The 24,428-nt window shown below is 58.9% G+C and overlaps 1 protein-coding gene and 1 long non-coding RNA gene across 4 annotated transcripts in view; one reads left to right on the top strand and one right to left on the bottom strand.

Moving 5' to 3' along the window:
- ELFN2 (extracellular leucine rich repeat and fibronectin type III domain containing 2) overlaps positions 1–22,642 on the top strand; it is a 44,453-nt gene extending 21,811 nt beyond the window's left edge. Inside the window, exons 1-2 of one of the 3 annotated variants that reach the window (XM_033188677.1) lie at positions 1,232–1,528; positions 19,754–22,642. In XM_033188677.1, the coding sequence (XP_033044568.1) occupies positions 20,151–22,613 (2,463 nt within the window). In that variant the 5' untranslated portion in view covers positions 1,232–1,528; positions 19,754–20,150 and the 3' untranslated portion in view covers positions 22,614–22,642. Of the gene's footprint in view, positions 1–1,231; positions 1,529–8,780; positions 11,151–19,753 lie in introns of those variants that run through there. The other 2 variants (XM_033188687.1, XM_033188667.1) reach the window with 2 other exon arrangements.
- Positions 22,643–22,826: 184 nt separating this feature from the next.
- LOC117070062 lies at positions 22,827–23,847 on the bottom strand. Its single transcript, XR_004431758.1, has 2 exons — positions 23,752–23,847; positions 22,827–23,618 (listed from the first exon to the last, which is right to left on the bottom strand). It is a non-coding gene; the product is annotated as an uncharacterized LOC117070062 (long non-coding RNA).
- Between the last annotated feature and the right edge of the window lie 581 nt (positions 23,848–24,428).

Below are 24,428 nucleotides of genomic sequence, written 5' to 3'. Positions count from 1 at the left end.
GCTGGGTGCAGCCCTTCCAGGGGTCTCCAGCTCTCTTGGGTGGTAGTGGGTCCTCAGAGGTGCTGAGCCTCTCACTTAATCACCAGCTTCGTGTCTGGGGGCTCAGCCATGTCCATGACCCTTCTTCTGGCTTCCTGTTGGCTCTGTGGTGCTTGTGTTGACAGCAGACAGGGACCTGCACCCTGCTTGTCCCCTGAGCCCTGAACAGGTGGCTCCCTGCCCCTCCCACCCTGGGCCTCCCTTGGTGATGCCCTACATACCAGACACTACTTTTGCAGGTCTTTGCAACCCACGGTGCCAAGCCCAGAGCCTGGTGTGTGGAGGGCCCATGGGTGCACGGATATTGTGCCAGTGCTGACAGGATCCCCGGGTTGTCTTGTCCGCACCGCCCCCCGTGGGTGAGGAAGCCAAGGCCCAGGTAGAGAAGGGCTTTGCACCACTCCTGGCTGCTGCAGAGCCAGCCAAGGGGCACTTCTCTCCCCCAGAGTGCCCCTGACAGCAGAGGAGGCTGGGAAGGAGATCTGGGCAGAGCTAGAAGGGGCAACACCTTGGTGTGTCTCAGACCCTGCCCCTTCTTAGCTGTGTGCCTTTGGAAAGTGGCTTCACTACTCTGGGCCTGATCCCTCATGTCTCAGATGGGTGGAAAAACAGCACCCGTCTCGCAGGGCCGTGGAGGGGGTTTCATGAAGTGATTGATGTAAATGCCTACTTGGGTCTGGCATGTGGTTGGCACTCGATTGATGCTCCTTGACTACTTCTAGGACGTTTCTTCTGGTTGCCGGCACCAGGCACAGGCAGAGCCAGGTCTGAATCCCAGCCTTACCACTTACCAACTGTGAGGTGGTGAGGCCACCTCATTTTTCTGAGCGTCCGTCTTCTCATCTGAGAAATTAATCCAACAATCTTTATTTAATTTAATTTTTTTTTTGAGAGAGAGAGTCTCACTCTGTCACCCAGGCTGGAGTGCAGTGGTGCGGTCTTGGCTAACTGCAACCTCTGCCTCCTGGGTTCAAGTGATTCTCCTGCCTCTCAGCCTCCTGAGTAGCTGGGATTACAGGCGTGTGCCCCCTTCCCCGGCTAATTTTTGTATTTTTAGTAGAGATGGGGTTTCACTATGTTGGCCAGGCTGGTCTTGAACTCCTGACCTCGTGATCCACCCACCTTGGCCTCCTAAAGTGTTGGAATTACAGGCGTGAGCCACTGTGCCCAGCCTGATGATCTTTATCTTGACATCCTGTAAGGTCGAGGGAGGGTGTTGAGTTTGCGGCAGCCAACCCAGTGCTCAGTCCCAGGCGAGGAGTCAAGAGTTCTTCATTTACAGCGTATGAGGCACTGTTGACAGTCAGCACGGCCCGTGGGATGAAATTGCTGTCTGCACTCGATGGAGGCATCCCTTCAGGCTGTGGGATCGCTCTGCGTACCGTGTGCCGGGGGCGGAAGCTGCAGGGGAGGACTCACTGTGTTGGCCACTGCGGTCCCCGACGGTCCAGGGGGGCCGGACGCTCACCAAAGAGTCACCCTGGGAGAGGTGAGGCTGCCCAGGAGGAGGTCAGGAGGGAGCCTGGAACAGGTGGCCGGACCAGGCCCTTGAAGGGCCTTGACCTTCAGGAGAACACCTGGCTTTAGCCTGGGAACTGTGGAAGTGGCTGAAAGGGCATTAAGAAAGAGGCCTCGGTGAGTCCACAAAAGACAGCACCCGAGCCGAGCAGAGGAAGGGGAGGACCTTGGGGCACACTAGAGACCCTGGGAAGTGCTGCCATCCAGACAAGCTTGGACTGAGGGACAGCAGTGGACACGCAGGTGTGTGGCCTGGAAAAGTGTCAAGATGGATGGGAAATGAAAGACGAGGGGAAGGGTGGAGTCAGGCATAATTCAGGTGATGAGACTGAGGCACAGAGAGGTTAAGTAAGGGGCCCACAGTCACACAGCCAGTGGGGCCAGGAGCAAAGCCTCCCTCCTGGCATCTGTAGGAGGTGGCAGCTGGGCCTGTGGACATCAGTCCTGGCCCTGCGGCCTGGTGTGCACGTTGGGTGGAGGTGGCAGGCAGGTCAGAGCCAGCAGGAGTGACGCTGGCAGTGGCATCATCTCGCTTCATTTGTGGCGCTGCTTAGCACCAGGCATAATGGAGATGGATTGGGGCATCTGCCAGCGAATGGGGGACCCATTCCGTGTCGCCTGCCGCTCCATTAGGCAGAGATCGTGCCTATAAAGGAAGAGCTTGGGAAGAAGGTGCTGGAAGGAGCCAGGGCAAGAGGGTGGCCGAGTGCCGGGGCCTTCTGGTGGCACATGTGATGGGGACGCCCTGAGGACCCCGAGTGAGAGAGGCCTGGGTGCAGAGCCAGCTCCAGCCTTGCCTAGGGAGATGACTTGACCTCACTGGCCTCAGCTTTCCAATCTGTTAAGTGGAGGTTGATCTAAGGATGGGACAGTGTGGGACTTGGCGCAAGGTCTGGTGCATGGTCCAGGCTCAGTAAGTGCTGGGTGCTATTACTATTACTGTTGTCATCATCGATATTGTTGTGTGGCAGTTGGAGTCCAGCAACTGGTTGGGGGGTGTCAGTTGTCCTCTCTGATTTGGGACGTTTGTCATCGTCTGCCAAGCCCAAGCCCAGTTAGCTCAGAGATGCCACCCTCAAGATGATGGGCCAGTGCCAGGACCTGAGGCCCACAGACTGCAAAGCCCAGGCCCAGGCCCAGGCCCAGGCCCAGGTGCGAGTGGAGGCTGTTGATGGGGGAGCATAAGGAAAACTCCAGAGAGGATCGACTTCTGTTTTGAGGAGGGATTATGTGAGTCCAAGAAAGACATGCAGAGAAAGGACAAAGGAGGACACAGGGCCACCCTGATGCGGCCAGGTGGTGGTCAGATACCATCCTTTGCCTGATTTTACCAGGTAAACATGCAGGAGGCTCAGAGAGGGTGAGGGCCTGGCTCAAGGTCACACAGCAGCTGTCACTGGGAGCAGGCCTGCCAGCTCCGGGGCCTGGGTGCTGTCCTGCTCTGTGAAAGAGGGGTGTGATCATTTATCAGGGGAGTTTAATAATGAATGAAGTTGAAGTGTGTTTAATGCAGGCATCAGGACTGAAGTAATAAGGGACCCTGTATTAATTCAGAAGTTAATGAATATGCAGGTGTGTCTGAATGATTAATGGAGCTCCTGAAGGCCTTGGAAAGGGGTGTGTGAGCTGTTGCTGATGGAAATATGAATATTACATACATCTGGGAAGTCGGATAAACTGGGGAACAGATGGGCATTAACCAGCCAGAGGGCTCGAGCAGCCACTGAGAGTGGAACATACAGATATGTGAGGGCAAATATACAGTGGTGTGGGGAGCACGCTCACTTTCTTGCAATGTGATCTTGGGGGTGTCACTTAATCTCTGAGAGCCTTACTTCCCTTATCTGCAGAATGGGAAGAAAAATAATACCTGCTTCTGGCCGGGCACGGTAGCTCACGCCTGTAATCCCAGCACTTTGAGGGGCTGAGGTGGGTGGATCACGAGGTCAAGAGATGGAGACCCTCCTGGCCAACATGGTGAAACCCCATTTCTACTAAAAATCCAAAAATTTAGCTGGGTGTGGTGGTGCGCGTCTGTAGTCCCAGCTACTCGGGAGTCTGAGGCAGGAGAATTGCTTGAATCTAGGAGGTGGAGGTTGCAGTGAGCCCAGATCGTGCCACTGTACTCCAGCCTGGGCAATAAAAAACTGGTTCCTAGTATCCTGAAGATGAAATGTGAGAGAATCCCTTAACAAGGGTCAGTTCATTGTGAGCATCTCACAAACATGGGTCAGCCTTTTTAGAGACGAGGGCGGAGAATTGGTTGAGGAGGGCCAAGGAAAGTATAACAGTAGCGGTTAAATTCCCTTAAGGTGGACGGTGCTTCTGTTGCACTGACAGTGATAAGGAAGAAGAAAGATGAATGGCCCTTCACAGTTTATAAAGGGGAATCGCTCATTGATGATCCTTTTCCTCCTTGTAGCAGCTACATGGGGCAGAGGAGATGGTTCTTGGGGAAACCGAGGCTCTGAGGGAGCCGGTCACTGCCTATGTCACCCAGCCAAGCGAGGGCAAGAGTTGGGTCTGGGCCCAGGTCTGCATCCCTTCCCCCTGAGTCTCAGAAGATGTGGGACGCACGCACTGCCTGGGAAGGCCCTTTCCAGTATTTGCCAGGCCTGGGGCTGGGGACAGGGTCATCTCTCAGAGCCTCAGTTTCTCTCCCTGTCATGTAAAGGTCTGTCTGCTGCTCGGGGTTGATTTGAGGCTCTGATGAGGAAGTGGGACGCTGTTCACCTATGCTTGGCCTTCGGGGAGTTCCAGACACCGTCCTTTTGATGCTCAGTCTGCTGCATCAGCTGGACTTCTATCTGGGGAGTCGTGGGCACTGGGCCACTTTAGCCGTGGGCTCTTGGGCATGTGTCTTGTCGTTTCTCAGCCTCAGTTCCCTCCTATGACAGTGTGGCTGCCACGTGTGAAGTGTGCAGGGCCTGGCACACAGCGGGTGCCAGTGCGGTGTGCTCCTCTGTCCCTGGGCCCATGTCATGGCCCTGTGTGTGGTGGCTCTCTTGTGTTCCCAGGGTGATTTGCAGCCGTGGACGTGTACAGACAGCCTGCTGGGGATGGTGCTGGGCCCTGGGTTTACAGGGTGAGTGAGACTGTCCACACTTGGTCCCTGTTCTCTACGAGGCTGTGGTCCAGGCAGAAGTTGGATGTAAAACCAGTGTCCCTGTCATGCGACCTGGGATGGGGGTCAGTAGCCGGAGGATGGCCCCACACAGCCTTGGATGGATAAGGAAAGACAAGCTCATTCGTCTCTCTGTCTTCCCCACCAGAGCCCCAAACAGAAGGCCTGGCTTTGGCTATGAGTCCTCCGCTCACAGGAGGCAGTGCTGACAGAATGGCTGTTTGAATGAAGAGGGAGGGAATGAATGAATGGCTGCCTTCTAGGCTCCTTTCTCTGCCTCTTCTCAGCTCCAGGCCAGTGAGCAGGGGCGTAGCCAAGCCCCTCACTTGACTGTCTCAGGGATCTGGGGTGATCCTGTTGTACATCCTTCTCTTCTCCCAGGTCTCTGCCTGGGCCTCCAGGGCCTCCCCCTGGGCCGGCCTGGCTGGGTTCAGAAAACTGTGTGTTGCTGGGTAAAGAACCTTCTGGCAGTCATGGTCGGGGAGCAGCCTGCTGTTGACAAGCAAGGAAAGCGAGGCCCAGAAGGGAGAAGGGTGGCGGGAGGGGGCAGGGCTGGGGTTAGAGCCTCTGTCTTGACTGTGTCAGGTCGGCTGCCCTGCAGTGTCCAGCCTGGCCATGTATTTATAGTCTCTACTGTTCTATATTAACACCCGGGCCTGCCCAGGCCTTGGCAGCCTCTGGATCTGAGGACGCCTTTGAACCCTCTGGGGGGCTGTGGAATCAGAACTCACCCCCATGGGGAGGGGAGAATGTGGCTTCTCACCCTTCCCTTCACAGCTCTGGGGCTCACGCAGGGCCCTTTGCCTGCAGAATCTTTGCCGGCCTGGGTGAGGGTTGGGGCCACCCTTTCGTGGGTTCAGCTTCTTCATCTGGGGTCCATTTTCACGCCTTGCTTCCTCCTGGCTTGGCAGGGAGGCCGTGTGTACAGCATGAGATCAATGCACGGGCTGTGTGGCCTTGGGCAAGCCAGGCCCCTCTCCAAGCCTCAGTCTCCTCATCTGTAGAATGGGCATCACTCGCACCCGACTCTCCAGTGTCTGGCACTGGGTACTCCATGCTTGTGAGCTGGGGGTCACTGTTTACACTCCTCACATCTCTCTGGTCCTCATCACGAGCAGTCCTCAGAGCCTGGAGGGACTGGAGTGTCATCTCCATTTGACAGATGAGGCCAGTGAGGCCCTGCCGCAGCGTGACTTACCAGAGCCATGCTGCCTGTTGGGGCGGAATTCAGACTCATCTAAGTCTGAATGTTCCAGCTTCCCAGGCCCCCTCCCCAGGGCCCATGGGCTCCTTGGGGCAGGCCAGGCTCCTCACCCCACCAGCTTGGTTCCTACCCCCTGGTCTTGGGGAGAGCTCCACTAACTCTATGCTTTTCTTACAGAGCAGAGACGACTGGCCGCCCTGAGCGCAATTCAATTCAACAGACATTTACTGAGTGCCTACTATGCGCCAGGCCTTAGGCTGGGCACTGGGGGAGGGGCGCAGAGAGGAAGATGGGGTCCTGTCCTCAGGTAGCTCCGGGCAGGGCGGGGCGTGGAGAAGATAGGCAAGGGCTGAACAGCTCAGCACCAGGAGAGAAGCTGCTTGGCGGGCTGGACGCAGCAGAGACCCGGGTTCAAGTGCATCACTGGAGAGCTGCTGTTCCTCGTCCGTACCTCAGTTTCCCCACTTGTAAAATGGGGGAGATGATCTCTAGGACCCATCCAGGATTCCAAGGGCTATGCCTCGGGGTTGTGGGGTCAGAGCAGGGGAGTCACCCTGCAGAAGGGAGATCTCCAAAGGCTTCTCAGAGGAGGAGGCATAAGGTCTGGGCCCGGGGGATGGGGTCAGGTGGGAATGGGTCCTAGGGTTAGGACCAGCTAACGGCCAGTGAATAACAGCCTGGTGGACGTGGGTGTGGGCATGCCCCCAATTCCGTAGGGTTGCGAGAGGACATGGTGGGATGTGAGCTTACAGAAGGAGAGAGGGGTTCTAGGGCCATAGGTCGGGGCGTGAGCTCTATTCTGGGGCCAGTGGGAGCCGTTGTAGGCTGTTGAGGGCGAGTCAGGAACAGCTGGTCCTGCTCTGTCTCACCCTCTTCTCTCTCCCTCTCTGGGACACACTTCAGGATCACATTGCTGTAGAACCTTGCAGCCGTGGGGCCTTGGCAGCTCCTGCACTATGTCACCCACTGTGTACGTTAGTCCTCATTGCGGCCCCAGTTCACAGAGGAGGACGCCGAGCTTGGAGAGGAAGCTCTTGCCCAAGGTCACGATCTGACTCCCAAGCCCCCCATGCTTCTCCCACTACCTCCCACTGAAAGGGTTCCTGTTCTCTGTGACCTCTCCCATCCTGGGGACCCCCTCCACAAAGCCCTGGGGGGTGCCTGCCAAGGGCAATGCAGTTGGGTTTGGAGGGCGAGGTCAGGAAAATCCCAGATGTTAGCAGGACTGGCTTTCTCCAAAACCTGAGTTTCTGCCCTAGCAGCCACCCTCTGGGATACAGAGTGAGGCGGGGCTCCTTCCCACTTTACAGATGAGAAGACTGAGGTCCTGAGAGTCATGTGGCTAGTCCAAGGTCAAACTCAAGGGAGTGACAGCCTAGGCTAGAAGCTGGTCTCTTTATTGCCCAACTGAGGCTGGAGGGAGACTCAAGTCCCCCTGAGATCTGTGCAAAAGCTGACCCCTCCCCGACCTCCCCAGGGAGCAGAAGAGCCCAGCACTGGAGTCACAGACCTGGTTCAAATCCTGGTTTTGTTTTTTGCATGAACTGTGTGATCTGAGCAAGTCATGAATTACTCGGAGCCTTGATTTCCTTATCTATATGAGGGTGGCGAGCTGGCCTCCTTCACTCAGCCATGAACAAATATTTATTGAGCACCTACTGGGAGAAGCAGGACCCTTCTTCGGGGAACTCAGTCCAGGGGTGGCAGCAGCAGTTATGATTCCGGTTGTGATGGAGGAAGGGCAGGGGGCTGTGGGGACCCACAGGAGAGACCCCAGCCAGGTCGGAAGAAGGCAGGCAGGTAGGAGGGCAGAACAGGCAGCGGCTCCCGCAGGACCACGTGGGCTGGGCTCTGGATGCTGTTGGAATTTTCCCAGATCAGCCTGAGCCAACGAAGACTTTTCGGCAGGGAGTGCCATGCTCAGGTTGACGTTCTAGAAAGCTCATCTTCTGCTGGGTGGAGGGGGCATGGAGTGGGGAGGTAGGGTTGGAGGTAGAGAGACCAGCAGGAGCAGTAGGGGGAGGAAGTGGCAGCAAGGAGGGAGTAGGGGCAGGTGGGGAGGTGTGGGTGCCTCTCACCGGGTCTGGGAACTGGGAGAGAAGCAGGGGAGGAGGGAGAAGGGGCTGTGGGAGATGAGTCCAGTCATGGAGGTGGACATGGCTGAGTGAGTTTCAGGTGCCAGAGAAGGGCCCAGGAGGCAGCTGGGTACGGTGGTTTGGGTGTGGTCAGCCTGGGGCTGACATTAGAAGCCTTGGGAGGGGTTGAGAGGCTCTTGGGGTAGGGGAGGGGGAAGCAGGTTTGAGAAAGGCAAGGCAGTGAGCAGGGACCAGGACATCAGGAGAGGCCACTGCTTAGCGTACAAGCAGAGGAGCCCGAGGGGCCACAGCCTGGGAGGTCACAGGAAAGCAGAGCTGCAGGTCCCCAGCCCAGGAAGGAAGTGGTAGGACTTAGGTCTGCGGGGAGATTTCAGAAGGCGACGTGTCAGGCGCTGTGCCTGGTGCCGGCGCGGATGAGGTGCCCAGGAGGGTCAGCTCCTGCATCTTTTCACCCAAAGGCAGAAGCTTAGTCTGTCCCTTACCCTCCTGAGGAGGACGAGGCGGCTACAGAGGGGAAGGTGTTGGGGAAGAAGGAAAAGGGGAAAAACATTTGCATGCATGACAAGGCTGAAGTGAGGGAGAGAGAAAGGGGGAGAAAGAGGATAAGAAATTACCATACACCAGGATCTTGTTATTCAAGCTAATTTTCAAAGGACCACAGCTGTCACACTGAGATAATTCGTTAATTATAACAGCCATTGTGCTTTGGCAATGGGAGAGAAACCGAGGCCGGGGAACAGGCTGAAGGTGGGGGTGGGAGCAGGCTGTTGGGGGGGGCTAGACTTCAGAGAGGGGACAGGGACAGAGGCAAAGAGGGGTGTGTTGCCCTCGGGACTGAAAGGAAGACATTGTCAGGTCAGGCCCCATCCTTCCTCACTGTTATTGTTGCGGTGGGTAATGAGGTCCTCCTGCCTGCCTGGCATGTGCTACGGTGCCACGCGCCAGGCCCCCACAGCGATACTTGCAGGAGGCAGCTTCCTGGACCTGTGACCCTGCCCAGACCCTGGCCTGTGGCCATCCCTCCACAGCCCTCTGAGCTAGTGCCCTTCTTGTCCCACTTTACAGAAGAGGAAACTGAGACCCAGGAAAGATGAGCTTGCCAGGACCACGGGGTGAGGTGGCGTAGCCCGGATTCCAGCTGAATGTGGACCCTGCACTTTAGCAGCACATTAGGGAGGTCCAGTCTTGGTGGACTGGCCACGCGGAGTTGGTGGACGCAGGAGCTGTCACATAGATAGCCTCACGTTCGGGCTGTGGTTTCTGCCTAGCCGGCAGTCCTGGGGCAGCCCTCCCCGGGGAGTTTCCGGGGCTCGGTGTTGACCCCTCTGCACTGACAGAGCCTCCTTGTTCTCTGATGCTGCAGCTGCAGGCCCCCTGTGGCCTCAGAGGCGGCCGTCAGTCTGGCCTGGACCCTCCCACCTGCTCTAGAGAAAGCTGGTCTCAGGGCCAGGGGGAGGGAATTTGGGCCACCCCAGGTAGTGTCCATAGTGACCCCTTGCGACCGCCTGGTTAGAGGTTCTGAAGCGACAGAGGCTGAGTGGGCTGTGGCCTCAGGAGGGGTTTCTCAGCCTGGGCCTAGAGGGCTCCAGGACCCTGGGTGCTGGGCCCTGGTAGAGACAGGAGGCTGGGGCGTGGCAGGCAGGTTTCCCAGTCCCAGGTGAGCAGAGTGAGGGCATCCTAAGTCCGTGGGGAGAGGGGTGGGACCAAGGAGCCATTCCAGAAACCCCAGGGCCCCTTGGTGAACTGTGGTGTGGCTTCAGGAACTCAGGTCTCCTGGTGTCCACAGCAGCCATGCCTGGAAACAGCACCTAGGCTAGGTCGGCTGGCAGCGTTCTGTGGGGGTGGGAGTAATGTTTGGGAGAGGGTAACCCCAAATCCCAGTAGGAGCCCCAAACTTGACCCAGGCAGGGTTGTTGGCAGTGGAGAAGTGGGCCCCACAGGGTGGCAGGTGGGCCTGGGGTGGCTGTGTGGGAGCTCCCTTGGCTTGGGGACCTCTCCCCGGTGGGGCTGCTTGGAGCCAAGGGGAAGCTGTCGGAGGGTCAGTACAGCTTAAAGTCCTGTAGAATTGGTGACCCACAGAGGCCAAGACACAGGAGACTTTTAGGACCAAATAAATGGTAGATACATCCTAGAACCCTTGAGCCCCAGACTCATAGTTGGAGACCTTCCTCCCTGAATGACAGATCCAGGCTCTTAGTATCCTGGTGCTAAAACCCAGGAGCCGTGGGTCAGGAGGATAGGGGAGGGGGCTTGAGGTCGGGCAGGGGTTAAGTACAGGAGGCAGGGATTGGGGCACAGTTGGGTCCCAGGCTGAGAGGCTCACAGAAATACCCCTGACAGACTGGGGTTCTACTTGTGCCCACGCTGGTGTCCCCTTGTTGCTGGCCTCATAAACTCCAGTGTGTGGGGGTCAGCTGGCCACCTAAACCAGAAAGGCAGGGAGGAGGTTGGACGCCACCTAGGCCCGTGCCACTGCTGTCCCTCCAGGGATGCAGACTCAGGGAAGCCAGATCTTCCCTGGATCTCAGTGGATTTCAGAAATAAGAATTTTTGAAATAAAATCTGCCAAGTTTTCAATATTGGCAACTGATTTAAAAAAAAAAATGTGAAAACCACCATCCAGACGAAACAGGATCCCACAGCAGCTCTTGAACAGAGCCTGGGGCCGTGGAGGCTGGAAGCCACTGCATAGCAGTTGTGAGGCCTCAGTTTCCTCATCTGCAAAGTGGGAATAGTGATAGTGCTTTTAAGACGTTTAAAGTTGGCCCAGGATCAAATGAGTTCATATGGGAAGTGCAGAGGCCCAGCCGGTGCAAGCACTGAAGCCTCTTTTCATCTTGTCCGTGGCCGCCCATCCCTCCCCGGGCTACCTCTCAGGGGGCTTCGCTCTCCGCCACTGGAGCCTCCACTTCCCCCTTGGGGTCCCCACATGCACTGCCCCTGTCCTGGGACAGCCCTGAGGGTGCTGGAGGGCAGGGAAGCGTTCGCCCCTTGGGACTCTGGAGGAGGAGCAGGTGGAGGAGGCAGAGCCGGGAGGGCGGGCCTAGCCGGCGCCTGGTACATAGTAGGTGCTCCATAAATGTTTATTGAATGAATGAATGGAGGCCATGCAGGCAGAGGCAGCCGTGCTGCGCAGGCACTGGTGAAAGAGCGGGTCCAGTGGACACTGGTGAGTAGTGCCCAGGGGCTGCAGCTGAGGGGGCCAGCAGGGGCCGGTGGGGGAGGCGAAGGTCAAGTCGGGAGAGGGCAGGGGTCAGATGGGGAGAGGCCAGGGGTCAGGAGTGGGAATTGGGGTCAGGTGGCGAGAGGGCAGGGGTTGGGAGTGGGAATTGGGGTCAGGTGGGGAGAGGGCAGGGGTTGGGAGTGGGAATAGGGGTCAGGTGGGGAGAGGGCAGGGGTTGGGAGTGGGAATTGGGGTCAGGTGGGAAGAGGCCAGGGTCGGGTGGGGGAGGCAGGGTCAGGCAAGGGCAAGTGGGGAGTGGCTAGAGGTCGTGGGGGGGTGAGGAGGTGGGGTCAAATGGGGTGAGGCCGGGGTCAGGTGGGGGAGGTGGGGTCAGGTGTGAGAGGCAGAGTCCATGGAGGAGGTGGGATCCAGGGGAGGAGAGGTAAAGGCCAGGCTGGGGAGAGAGCGGGTGAGGGAGGCAGTCTTGAGTAGCCTGGAGAATTCTGGGAAAGCCAAGAAAGCCAGGAGGTGGGTTCTTAAACACAGGTCATCCTTGGCTGTGGGACAATCCTGTCCCCAGATGCCTGGTGGTGGGTGGGGGTTTGCCAGGGAGTGGGCCCTGCTCACGGGCCGTGTGGTTACAGCTGCCCCCAGAACCAGGCTCAGGCCTCTCCTTTCGGGCCATGGGGCGGTTTGCCTGGGCCAAGCCCTTTGGTAAAACCCTCCACCCCCTGCCTCTCTCCTTCCACCAAGGCTTGGACATGGAGTAGGTACTAAAGATGACTGTGGCACCCTGTGAGCAGGGAAGGCACGGGGACCAGGTGAGCCATGAGGGGGTGACACGGTGGGCAGGTGACAGGGCTTTGGGGTGGCTCAGCAAACCAGAGATACATGTGTACTGTGGTTTTCCTCCAAACAGATGAGGAAACTGAGGCCCAGGGAAGTGAGGCGCTGACTTGCCCGAGGTCACACTGCGGCCCAGCGGCCCAGCCCCAAGCCCCTTCTTTGGCTGAGGTTACGCCTGGAGATGCGCGTCCAAAGCACCAAGGCCTTGCAGAGCCCCTGACGCCTTGGCTGTCAGATGTTGGTGCTGTGTCGTTCTTGTTAAGCTCTTTTGAGTAAGAAGGCAGCTTAGTGAAGGGGAGGCAAATCTGTCTGCCCCAGGGCCAGACGCATAGTAGGTGTTCAGGGAATACATAGTAGGTGTTCAGAAACATGGGCAGTGTGTGGCTGCTTGGGCCGCATGCCTCACCCAGCCCAGGGCTAAACTACAGGCAGGGCCCCTCGCCCGGGCCTGGTCCCTGTTTCCCTGTGACACAGATGCAGTCATGGCCTGCTCACCCAGTGCAGGATGACACAGAGGCCGGAGCAGGTGCCAAGGCAGTGAGGGGCAGGAGCCAGCTCCCCCGAGACCCAGAGCAGCTGGTGTGCAGGGCTGAGACTAACAAGACATGATTGAATGGGGGTGGATGAACACCCAGCACCTCGGAAGAGACCTAAACAGATACTGCCCAGAGTTGCCCAAGGACCTTGAGAGGGCACCAGGGCTGCTTGGCCGTATGTGTGAAGGGGCCTGGGGGTTTGGTTGACATCTAGGACAAGGTGAGGACACAGCGCTGGTCCCTCCTGACTCTCACTGCATGAACAGAAGCAGGGAGCCCAGCCGAGGGAGGTGGAGGCCTCTGGAGCTGATCCTGCTCCGAACGCATCGGCACTGGTGCTTGGTTCCAGGCAACACATTGTAAGAGGGACCTTGACAGCATGACCCGGGCAGCTGTACCCAAGGGCAGGAGGGACTTGACACCACAGCATAGAAGAGCAGGTAGAGGACGCGGTGCTGTTTAGCTTGGATAAACAGAGCGATAACAGACCAGCAGATGTCAGAAGGATCTTTATGGGGTACTGGCCTTGTCCCTAGTGGCTCCAGAGAGTGAGGTGGCAGCCATGAACAGAAGCACAAGGAGCCAGACTTGGCTTTGTAATAGAAAAATTTTCTAGCAATCATAGCTGTTCAAGAAGGGAATCAGGGCCGGGTGCGATGGCTGGGTGTAATCCCAGCACTTTAGTAGGCATAGGTGGGTGGATCACTTGAGCTCAGGAGTTCAAGACCAGCCTGGGCAACATGGTAAAGCCCCATCTCTACCAAAAATACAAAACAGCTGGGCGTGGTGGCATGAGCCTATGGTCCCAGCTACTCGGGAGGTTGAGACACGAGAATTGCTTGAGCATGAGAGGCAGAGGTTGCAGTGAGCTGAGACTGTGCCACTGCACGCCAGCCTGGGTGACAGCTAGCTAGACTCTGTCTGAAAAAAAAAGAAAAAAAAAGGCCTGGCACGGTGGCTTATGCCTGTAATCCCAGCACTTTGGGAGGCCGAGGCGGGCAGATCACAAGGTCAAGAGATGGAGACCATCCTGGCCAACATGGTGAAACCCTATCTCTACTAAAAATACAAAAATTAGCTGGGTGTGATCGCACGTGCCTGTAGTCCCAGCTACTTGGGAGGCTGAGGCAGGAGAATCACTTGAACCTGAGAGGTGGAGGCTGCAGTGAGCAAAGGAAAAAAAAAAAAGAACCAGTAGCTTTAGGTGGGTGCTGAGAGCCCTGTCACTGGAGGTTGGCAGGTGATGGGACATCATCTTCCAGGGAGGAGTCTTGGAAAGTCTGCTGGTTCCACGAGCTCAGGCTGGCCTGGGTTCTTGGCTGTGTGGTCTTGGGCGCATCACTGCACCTCTCTGAGTCTCAGTTCCTTGCCTATAAAATGGGTGGCATAAGGAGGGTGGTGAGGCCAAAGGGAAGGCTTGGTACATTTTGTGCCCCATCACAGGGAGGCTTCTCCCTCTGATATTGAAGATTCTGACTCAGTGAAGTCAGGGGCTCCAGGATCTCCCTCGCATCCCTAGCCTGAAGCTCTCATTCCACACAGCACGTCCCGAGAACCTGCTGTGTGTCTGACCCTGTTCTAGGCATGGGGGTAACAGCAGGGAACAAGGTCAAATCCTGCTTTGCTCTTCTGCTGGGGATGGGGCAAGGCAGGGCAATGATGAACTAAGTGACGCCAGGTAGTGCTGGCTGCTGTCAGGGGACCGAAGCCTGGGTTGGGTGAGGAGTGAGTTATTTCAGACTGGGGGCCCAGAGAAGGCAGGGGTCAGGGGTAGGGAGTGATTGAGCAGAGATCTCAGTGAAGTGGATTATGGGGATTCTGGGGGAAGAACATTCCAGGCAGCGAGAAGAGCAAAGGTCCTGGGGTGGGAGCGTGCCTAGGGGTTTGAGGAGCACAGCTGGCCTGGAATCAGTACTTCCTGATTGATGGAAACATTGAAGTCTCTCGAGGCTTGTGGACAACTCCCCCTTGCACCTTTCCTCTGACAGGGGCAGAAAACCCAGTAGACTGGTTCAGTGTATGTCCCGCCCCTGCCATGGTCCCAGCTCTTTGGAGGGAAGCCAGGGAGGAGAGAGCCTTCGTCTTCTCATCTATACGATGAGGCTGACAGCACCAGCTGTGTGGGGTTGATATAAGATTCAAGGAACGTCAAATGTCAAGACACAAAGGAGCACTGGACAAAGGGTATGTGACTATCTTAGAGGCCAGGAGACTGAAGCCCAGAGGAGTTAAGTGATGTGCCTGATGTCACACAGCTCAGCATTCGATACCAGGACCCTTCCTCACACCATCCATGCCCTGAAGCAAGGGCTCATTGCGCTGGAAATCCAGTTAACTTACCAAACGGTCATTCCATGGTGAAGGTATAATCCGCCCATTTTGCAGACGAGGAACTGAGGCCCAGGGAGCTCCAGGCGGTGACAAGACCAGTGTTCGGACCCCCGGTTTGAGTCTCTTCCCCGGGGGGGTGGCAAACTTTGTCCCTGAGGGTGGAGTTCCTGGCCTGGTGCTGGGGTTCCAGCAGTGAGGGGTGAGGCGGCTGCCTGCCTGAGAGACCTGGCTGGGCCCCAGGAGTCCTCCATCCTCCTAATCCTCAGTAATGGCATTGACACGGACGGTGACAATGACACCTCCGGGAGCCTTGGCCAGCTTGGCTCAGGGAAGAGCCCGTGCCAGGGCTTATGAGCTGCTGCAAATGAGATTTCCCTGGCCGAGCCTCACGTCCCTGCTCCTGGGAGGCCAGGACACAGACCGCGCTTTCCCCCACCTGCTCCTGGAGCTGACGGGTGTCCCTGCAAGAGTGTGGCCGCACAAGTGGGAGCCTGGGGTGGTGCGTTTGTGGGGCCTCCTGCCCTGCACTGAGCGTGTGTGTGTCTGTCTGGTCTTGGGATTTCGGGGGAACTCTGGGAGCTGGGTGGTACTCACCTTGCCACGCGAGGAGAAACTGAGGCTCGGAGAGGGCCTGCAACTCACCCAGGGTCTCATAGCTGATCGGACCTTCATCTTCCCTGCTGACCTCCGCTGCCTGCATCCCCAGCTGGCCTCACTCTGTCCACCCTGTCATCCACCCTGGGGAGTTAGCCCAACCCCCTCAGCCCCTCCCACACACCACAGTGCAGTGGGGGCTCTCCCCGGGTCGGGAGTCCAGACGCTCCTCTGACAGGGAAGCTTGGGAGTCTGCCTATAGTAGGAGGCCGAGAGGACGTGACCCCGAGGTTCAGCGAGCTTGAGTCCAGGGGAACCCTGATCTTGGGTGATGAGGGTTGTGAAGAAATAATGATAAAACCCCCGTTAATAACAGCGGCTGTCATTCACAGAGGCCGGGCACTGTGCCAGGCTTGCCCTCTGAGGGGGGCGGGGTGGGGCTGAGCCAGGACTCCTCGTCTTCTCAGTTTTGAGTCCAGAGAGGGACCCCGGACCTTGGAGCACCCAGGCGGAAAGGGCACAAAGCCAGCGGGATCACTGGGCAGCTGACTACCTGGAGAGGGGAGGCATTTGCCTGGAGTGACTCTGGGGTCTGCGGTCCTGCCCAGCTCTGAACGAACACCCCTGCACCACCAGCTCTGCCCTCAGAGCAGCAGGGGCTGTGGGGTCTCACTGACTCTCCTTTCTGCCCACAAATGTCCCCATGAGAGGGAATGTCATACAGCATGCAACCTGCAGACCAGGAACCCCCGATAGCAGCATGTACCCTGGCAGTGCAGCTGTTTCTTCTGTGGTGGAAGGAGAGAGCGCCCCTTAAAGACAGCTGCTGGTGGGATACTTGGGACCTGAATGGGGAAATGCTCTAGGGGAAGGGTCCAGTCAGGCCAGGGAGGACCGCTCGTTGCTGGAACACGCCACCCCTCAATGCCTGCTTGCCTGCATGGCTGCACCCCTCCTGGGCTGTGCCACCAAGGCTCTGGGCAGAAGAGGCCTCTGTGCCCCACAGCTGCTTCCGTCGCTCCCCCTTCCCTCTGGGCTGGTCACAGGCTGCATTCCGGTGGTTCAGCCAGACCAGGTGTCAATTGTCTCCCTGGCCTCTGGGCCGGGGGAGGGAAGCAGGCGCCCGTGTCCCCCGCCCCCCCCCCCATCTATCATCTAGATAGCTCACTACCATCGGTGCCTCTGTCTCAGACGCGCTTTCTCCTTTTCTCTCCTCCTCTGTCTGTCTCTGCTCGGCTGTCTTAATATTTTTGCTTTTACACCATTCTCAATGCTCGCCTCCTCCCTGCAGCGCCCCCCTTCTTCCCGTCTCTCACCACCTGGGTATGTGGGGTGCTGCCCTGTCCCCCCTGCTGTGTGTGTGGGAGGACCACCCTCACGGGAGGAGGGGAAGGGCATGACTTTGGCCATGTGACCACTGGACCCTCAGCCTCAGACCTGAGAGGACAGGCTGGCGTCCCCACCCTCCACACCTTGAGTGTGTGAGCAGCTGGGCCGGGGGCCAAGTGCTGCTGTCAGCGCCTTCTCTGCCTCGGCCTCTCTGTTCCCTCTCTGGCTGCGTCAGGTCTCCACGGGTGTCAGGCAGGCAGCCCGGGATGGGGACCGGGCAGCTGACGCACCTGGGACAGGGCGATGGGAGCCTCCTCCCAGCTCCGTCTGAGTCACGGGGGTGGGTGGGAGCTGGTTCCAGCCCAAGCCATCCTGGAGACCAGGAGGAAGAGGAGAGAGGGCCACAGGTCACCTTGAGGCTCAGGTGGGCAGAGCTCTGAGTGGCTGGGGTTGGGGCACGGAGGGCCTCTGCCCACCCTGGACTGTTTGGGAAGAGCTGGTGGGGAGGCTAGCTCCCCTCCCACGTGGGCCTCTTCTCCCACGCCCCTCCACGCTCAGCATCTTCCTGTCCTTCGGCAGGGCCTGGGCTTTCGCAGGGCTCCAGACAGCTTGGCTTTGTCCAGTACCCTGGGTCTGGCTGTGGGGATGCTGGTTTGAGCAACTCAGATGTGAAGAAAGGGGCTGGAGTTGCATGTAGGCATACACATACACACGTGTAGAACACAGAACACACATGTACTTAAACATGCCAACTATAACATAGATGGGTGCTTGCATTCCCTGGGACGTCCCCGACACACATACCTTCCCGCCCCTCCACACACAAGCACATACCCCTGCAGCTGATGCACAGGACGTGTGCACACGCGCCTGCCCGCACATCCTTGACTTGTACACGTCAGCACACCCCTGCATCGGCACTCTGAGCCACCTGCGTGTGCACCTGCATACAAATGCGGTCCCCAGACATTCCCCGATGAGGAGGAGGGACTGCATTGGAGCAGACGAGGGTCCTCTGACAGGCCGGCTCGTGGATCTCTGAAGTGGCAAGCAATTCCAGTACAACCTTGCTACCTGTGGGAGGGGAAACTGAGGCTCAGAGAGGAATAGAACTGGCCTGGGGTGCCCTAGGAGCCAGTGGCCATACTGGATGGGGCCAAGGTCTCTGCAGCCCTGAGACCTTTGTGTAGCACAGCCAAGGACAGAGCTGCTGTCTGCTGCCTGGGCACCCCTTGCTGCCTGGCTGCCTTGTGGCACCCCCCAAGCTGGTTCTGTAGCGACTGGGGAGGTGTGAGGCTGGCCTCAGAGGTCCAGATCATCACAGCCTCTGACATAGCGTCAGCCTTTAGTCCAGCGGGCCATCTGGACTCCCTGTTCACCTCACCATCCCCACCTCGGACTTCCTATGGGATTAACCCCGCCTCCGCACCCATTTCCCTTTCCTCTGTTCCAGCCCTCTGGGGCTCAGTGCTGTAAATTGGTTTTGCTTTAATGGCAAAGGTTTAAACATTGTTTTAAGTGCTCTTTCCTGGACTTTCCCAGGAGGAGGAGGAGAGAGAGGCAGAGGTGGCTCTTGTGAAACGTCTCTGACTTTCTGTGTCCAAACGTGGATTTCTCAGACCTAATCTTCACATCCCTGGCCCCTGCTGGGCTGTTTCCATAGTTGAGAGCACAGGGTGGGGGCTGGGGCTGGGGTCTGTCCAAGGAGCTGTGTCCAGCTTGCTGGGCAACCTGGCCAAATCTCCCCTGAGTCTGTGGCTCAGTTTCCCCACTTGGAAAGTGAGGGTTGATGCAGATGGTCTGCCACGGTGACCCCCGTGGTGCCTCCCCTACCCTTCTACATCTTGGAAATGGGCAGCGTGAGTCCCCTGCTTCTTCTCCCCCATCAAATGGGCCGGAAAGGGGCCCACTTTGTAGTTGTGGAAATAGACTCAGAAGATGTTGTGGTTTACCTAGCTGACTGGGCTGAGTAGATGTGGGGCTCCAGGCCTCCTGACTTCTGGCTTGGGCTCAGTGCCTTGGGAACCTTGATCCTGGTCCAGGCTGTGCTGTGTTAGTTGGGGCAAATCTCTGTCCCTCTCTGGGCTTCTGACTCTCCAGCCATGGAAGGGGAGCCGGGCCTCAGCCATGCTATTCCAGAAGGCTGGCCCCCTCCCAAGGATCAAGGTGTTCCAGGGAAGGCACTTTGGGGAGACGATGCTGGGGTACCTCTGGCCTCCCAGAGGCTTGCCTTTCTTTCCCTTGTCTCTGCTCTGCCTGTGGGGCGAGCTGTCCCCACGCCCTCCCACTGTGGGAGACCCTGGCTTCTGCGTCCCCCTGCTTGGGGGGCCCGACAGCTGCGATGTTCTACTCCCCCTCCCCCATGGAAGCTGAGACAAGGGAATTATTTTTGGAACAAGAGCAGTTACACAACAAATGAATTATTTATCTTTGGGCCTGGAGGAAAGGAGGCATTTTGCTGGGCTTCTTAATTCTTTATCTGGATTCAGGGGTGCCCGCTTGGGTATGTGGACGTGTGTGTATGCGCCTGCTTGTCGTGTGCAGATTGTAGGTGTGCTCGTGTGTGTGTGTAGCTGTCTGCGTGTGCATGCCGTGGAGGTCTGGCTCATGTGAGGGCATGTGGTTCTCTGTGCAGGTGGGGGGATGAGCGTGGTCTCCAGGGTGCTGGGGGGTGTGTGTCTGCACCTGTGCCCACCTGTTTCTCTCCGGTGTCCCTTCTGTGCCCATGGTCCTCAGACTCTGCCCCTACTCCCACTATTCTTTCTCCCTCCATCCCAGCCCCTGGGCCCCCTCCTGCCTCTTGCCACCCACCAACCCCACTTCTTTGATGTAACAGGGACCCCAGAGTGCTTGCTGGCACAGAGGCCCTGGGACGGGGTGTGGAGAAGGGACGGGGGGCCTGCGCTGGAGCTTGACAGGGCTGCTCTGAGCCCTCACACTGATCTGTCACCCACTCTCGATGCTGCCTTTCAGGAACCAGGTGCACATGGGTCTCTTCCTTCCTGCCCGCATCTCTCTCACTCCCTGCTCAGTGCGGCACTCTCCAGCTTCCTGTGGGAATCGTCTGAAGTTCTGAGCCCGGAAGCCAAGGAGGAAGACAAGCCCTGAGAACTCTTGTACCTTCCTAGCAAGAGACAAGGAGCAACCCTGCCGTGGGGCCCCCAGCCCCAGCCAGGCCTAGTGCCTGCTGTAGCACCCTAGAAGGCCCCCAGCAGTTGGCACTAGCTGTACCCACCTTGCCTGGGGCCCCCGTGCTGGGGGTTGCCCCCAAGATGGTGGCGGCCCCAGGGAGGACTGTACTGCCAGCCCCAGCCTCTGGCCACTAGGCACCCCTTGCCTTGCCCCGGCCCCTCACTCCAAGGCCAGCGCCATGCTGCGCCTGGGGCTGTGGGCGGTGGCGCTGCTGTGCGTGTGCCGGCCGGGTGTCGTGAGTGCCGACTGCTGGCTCATTGAGGGCGACAAGGGCTACGTGTGGCTGGCCATCTGCAGCCAGAACCAGCCGCCCTACGAGACCATCCCGCAGCACATCAACAGCACCGTGCATGACCTGCGGCTCAACGAGAACAAGCTCAAAGCTGTGCTCTACTCCTCACTCAACCGCTTTGGGAACCTCACCGACCTCAACCTTACCAAGAACGAGATCTCCTACATCGAGGACGGTGCCTTCCTGGGCCAGTCGAGCCTGCAGGTCCTGCAGCTGGGCTACAACAAGCTCAGCAACCTGACGGAGGGCATGCTGCGTGGCATGAGCCGCCTGCAGTTCCTCTTTGTTCAGCACAACCTCATCGAGGTGGTGACGCCCACCGCCTTCTCCGAGTGCCCGAGCCTCATCAGCATCGACCTGTCCTCCAACCGCCTCAGCCGCCTGGACGGCGCCACCTTTGCCAGCCTCGCCAGCCTGATGGTGTGTGAGCTGGCCGGCAACCCCTTCAACTGTGAGTGCGACCTCTTCGGCTTCCTGGCCTGGCTCGTGGTCTTCAACAACGTCACCAAGAACTACGACCGCCTGCAGTGCGAGTCGCCGCGGGAGTTTGCCGGCTACCCGCTGCTGGTGCCCCGGCCCTACCACAGCCTCAATGCCATCACCGTACTCCAGGCCAAGTGCCGGAACGGCTCGCTGCCCGCCCGGCCCGTGAGTCACCCCACACCCTACTCCACCGATGCCCAGAGGGAGCCGGACGAGAACTCGGGCTTCAACCCCGATGAGATCCTTTCGGTGGAGCCGCCAGCCTCGTCCACCACGGATGCGTCGGCAGGGCCCGCCATCAAGCTGCACCACGTCACCTTCACCTCGGCCACCCTGGTGGTCATCATCCCACACCCCTACAGCAAGATGTACGTCCTGGTGCAGTACAACAACAGCTACTTCTCCGACGTCATGACCCTCAAGAACAAGAAGGAGATTGTGACGCTGGACAAACTGCGTGCGCACACGGAGTACACCTTCTGCGTGACCTCGCTGCGCAACAGCCGCCGCTTCAACCACACCTGCCTGACCTTCACCACCCGGGACCCCGTCCCCGGAGACTTGGCGCCCAGCACCTCCACCACGACCCACTACATCATGACCATCCTGGGCTGCCTCTTCGGCATGGTTATCGTGCTGGGAGCCGTGTACTACTGCCTGCGCAAGCGGCGCATGCAGGAGGAGAAGCAGAAGTCCGTCAGTGTCAAGAAGACCATCCTGGAGATGCGCTATGGGGCTGATGTGGATGCTGGCTCCATTGTGCATGCCGCCCAGAAGCTGGGTGAGCCTCCCGTGCTGCCCGTGTCTCGCATGGCCTCCATCCCCTCCATGATCGGGGAGAAGCTGCCCACCGCCAAGGGGTTGGAGGCTGGGCTGGACACGCCCAAGGTGGCCACCAAAGGCAACTATATTGAGGTGCGCACAGGCGCCGGTGGGGATGGTCTGGCTCGGCCCGAGGATGACCTCCCGGACCTCGAGAACGGCCAGGGCTCTGCTGCAGAGATCTCCACCATTGCCAAGGAGGTGGACAAGGTCAACCAGATCATTAACAACTGCATTGATGCCCTCAAACTGGACTCGGCCTCTTTTCTGGGAGGCGGCAGTGGCAGTGGGGACCCCGAGCTGGCCTTCGAGTGCCAGTCCCTCCCTGCAGCTGCTGCCGCCTCCTCAGCCACTGCCCCCGGGGCCCTGGAGCGGCCCAGCTTCCTTTCACCTCCCTACAAAGAGAGCTCCCACCACCCACTACAGCGCCAGCTGAGTGCCGACGCGGCCGTGACCCGCAAGACCTGCAGCGTGTCGTCCAGTGGTTCCATCAAGAGCGCCAAGGTCTTTAGCCTGGACGTGCCCGACCATCCGGCCGCCACAGGGCTGGCCAAGGGCGACTCCAAGTACATCGAGAAGGGCAGCCCCCTCAACAGCCCGCTGGACCGGCTCCCACTGGTGCCGGCGGGCAGTGGTGGGGGCAGCGGTGGGGGCGGGGGCATCCACCACCTGGAGGTGAAGCCAGCCTACCACTGCAGCGAACACCGGCACAGCTTTCCCGCCCTGTACTACGAGGAGGGTGCCGACAGCCTGAGCCAGCGCGTGTCCTTCCTCAAGCCGCTGACCCGCTCCAAGCGTGACTCCACCTACTCACAGCTCTCCCCCAGACACTACTACTCAGGGTACTCCTCCAGCCCTGAGTACTCATCCGAGAGCACGCACAAGATCTGGGAGCGCTTCCGGCCCTACAAGAAGCACCACCGGGAGGAGGTGTACATGGCCGCTGGTCACGCCCTGCGCAAGAAGGTCCAGTTTGCCAAGGATGAGGATCTGCATGACATCCTCGATTACTGGAAGGGGGTCTCGGCCCAGCAGAAGCTGTGACCCCCCTTCCTCCCTGGTGAGGTCGGAGCCAGAGGGCTGGGGGCCCTATGGGGGAAGGGCCCAGGCGGCCAGGGCGGGGAGCAGACTCGGGGGCCGAGGCCCAGGAGAGGACGCACATGCAGACCCGCACGCACGCACGCACACACACACCTGACCACCACCCGACTGTGAACAAACCAACATCTGACAATAACGGACAGGAAAACAGAGACACATTTTCCTTAAAGTTTACAAACTGATACCGAAACCAGTCGTCTACTGTGCTGCCCAGGGACTCTACTGGGGTGTGCAGGGCCGGGGGCCAGTGGGGGGAGGAAGGAAGCCAAGAAAGGGTGTGGGGTCTGGGGGTTTGGGGCTAGAAACAGGTGTGGGGACCAAGAAGGCTCGGGTAGAGAGGGACTGAAGCCCCTCTGGGGTAGGGAGAGGGTCCCCGCCCAAGCTGGGGGTCAAGTCACCTGCAGATTTAGCATTAGACAGACAATGGGCAATGTCTTCTTCCACTTTAGAGAGGGGGAAACTGAGGCCCAGAGAAGGGAGTGGACAACCCCAGGGTCACACAGCAGCTTAGCCTCAAGTCCCCCAACTTCCCAGCCCAGTCCTGTCCCAGACCCCCTGCAGCTCCCTTGTGGACCCCTTCCCGCCTTCCGCCCACCCTACATCCCTTTCTGAAGTTCTCCCCTTGGGGCTGAGGGACTTGAGAGTCAGGCAGTGCTTTTTCTTCCTAGAAAGCCACATGGCAATGCCCCCAGAGCGTGCAGCTGTGATTCAGAATCCTGGGGGGCTTTTGCCCCCTATGCCAGCAGCCAGGAGAAGGGAGAGGGTCCTGTTGATGGGAAAGGAGCCGAGGCAGGGCGACATTCCACCAGCCCACTTCAAGTGTCTTCCACGTGGCCTGGGAAGAGTAGGGCGTGTGGTGGGCAGGCCGGCTACCAGGACATCTCAGGTGCAGGCCCCCGGCCTCAGCTTCTCTGGTCCTCCGAGACCCCTACTGTGATGCCTGGGGGGCTACAGGGAGGAGCTGTCATGGGGGACTTCCTGCCTGTCCCCATGGCCTGCGTCCCCACCTGCCCGACCCCATCGTGGGATCTCGGCCCCTGTCTCAGCTGCCCACCTGGGGAAGGAGGGCTTTCTTACCCACCCACTCTGGGCTGCTCATCCAGGCCTGGTCTCCTGGCCAGAGGGGCTCCCATATTTCCATGGCAATGGCCACTCCCCTTTTTCTGACCCCCCCCCACCCAACATCAAACAAAGCACAAACAGTGAGGCCCCCACCCGAGAGGGGCGGGGAGCAGGTTGGGTTTGTGGCGCCCCGCCCCCTCCGAGGCGGCCTCTGTCACCATGGTAACCCTGTGCCTGGCAGTTGGTGTCCAGAGTGACCGTTGGGCTCTGCGGTTCTCTGTCCGTGTAGGCGGTGGCAGAGGGTGGTGAGGGAGGGCCAGCCTGGCAGCAGCTCCTGGGGCCAGCTCTTTTGGGAGGCACATCTGGGGTCCTGATACTGGGGTCTTGACCAGTCAGGATGCTGATGGGCCGAAGTCCATCATCCTTCACCTCTGGCGGGGAGCTGGGCCAGTGGGGTGTGGGAGCGCTTGGACTAGCAGCTTTGCCTGCCTAGCAACAAGTCCCTTGGCTCCCACCCACCTCAGCATAGGGGGCCTTGGCTCTCCCCACGGCCCTGTCGGAGACCTCCAGTCTTGGGTTTCCTGAGATTTGGGGAGTGTGACTGAGGGGTGAGGGTAGGCACTGGAGTGGCACCAAGACCAGCACTGTTGGTGGGGAGGGGCTCTGACAAGGAAAGCTAGTGCCATCCCCTAGGGG

This window comes from Trachypithecus francoisi, unplaced genomic scaffold (genome assembly GCF_009764315.1).
Source record: "Trachypithecus francoisi isolate TF-2019V2 unplaced genomic scaffold, Tfra_2.0 Contig01580, whole genome shotgun sequence".
In the NCBI taxonomy this organism is placed as follows: domain Eukaryota; kingdom Metazoa; phylum Chordata; class Mammalia; order Primates; family Cercopithecidae; genus Trachypithecus; species Trachypithecus francoisi.
Note: the sequence above shows the minus strand (reverse complement) of the source record. Positions and strands in the feature narration are given on the sequence as shown.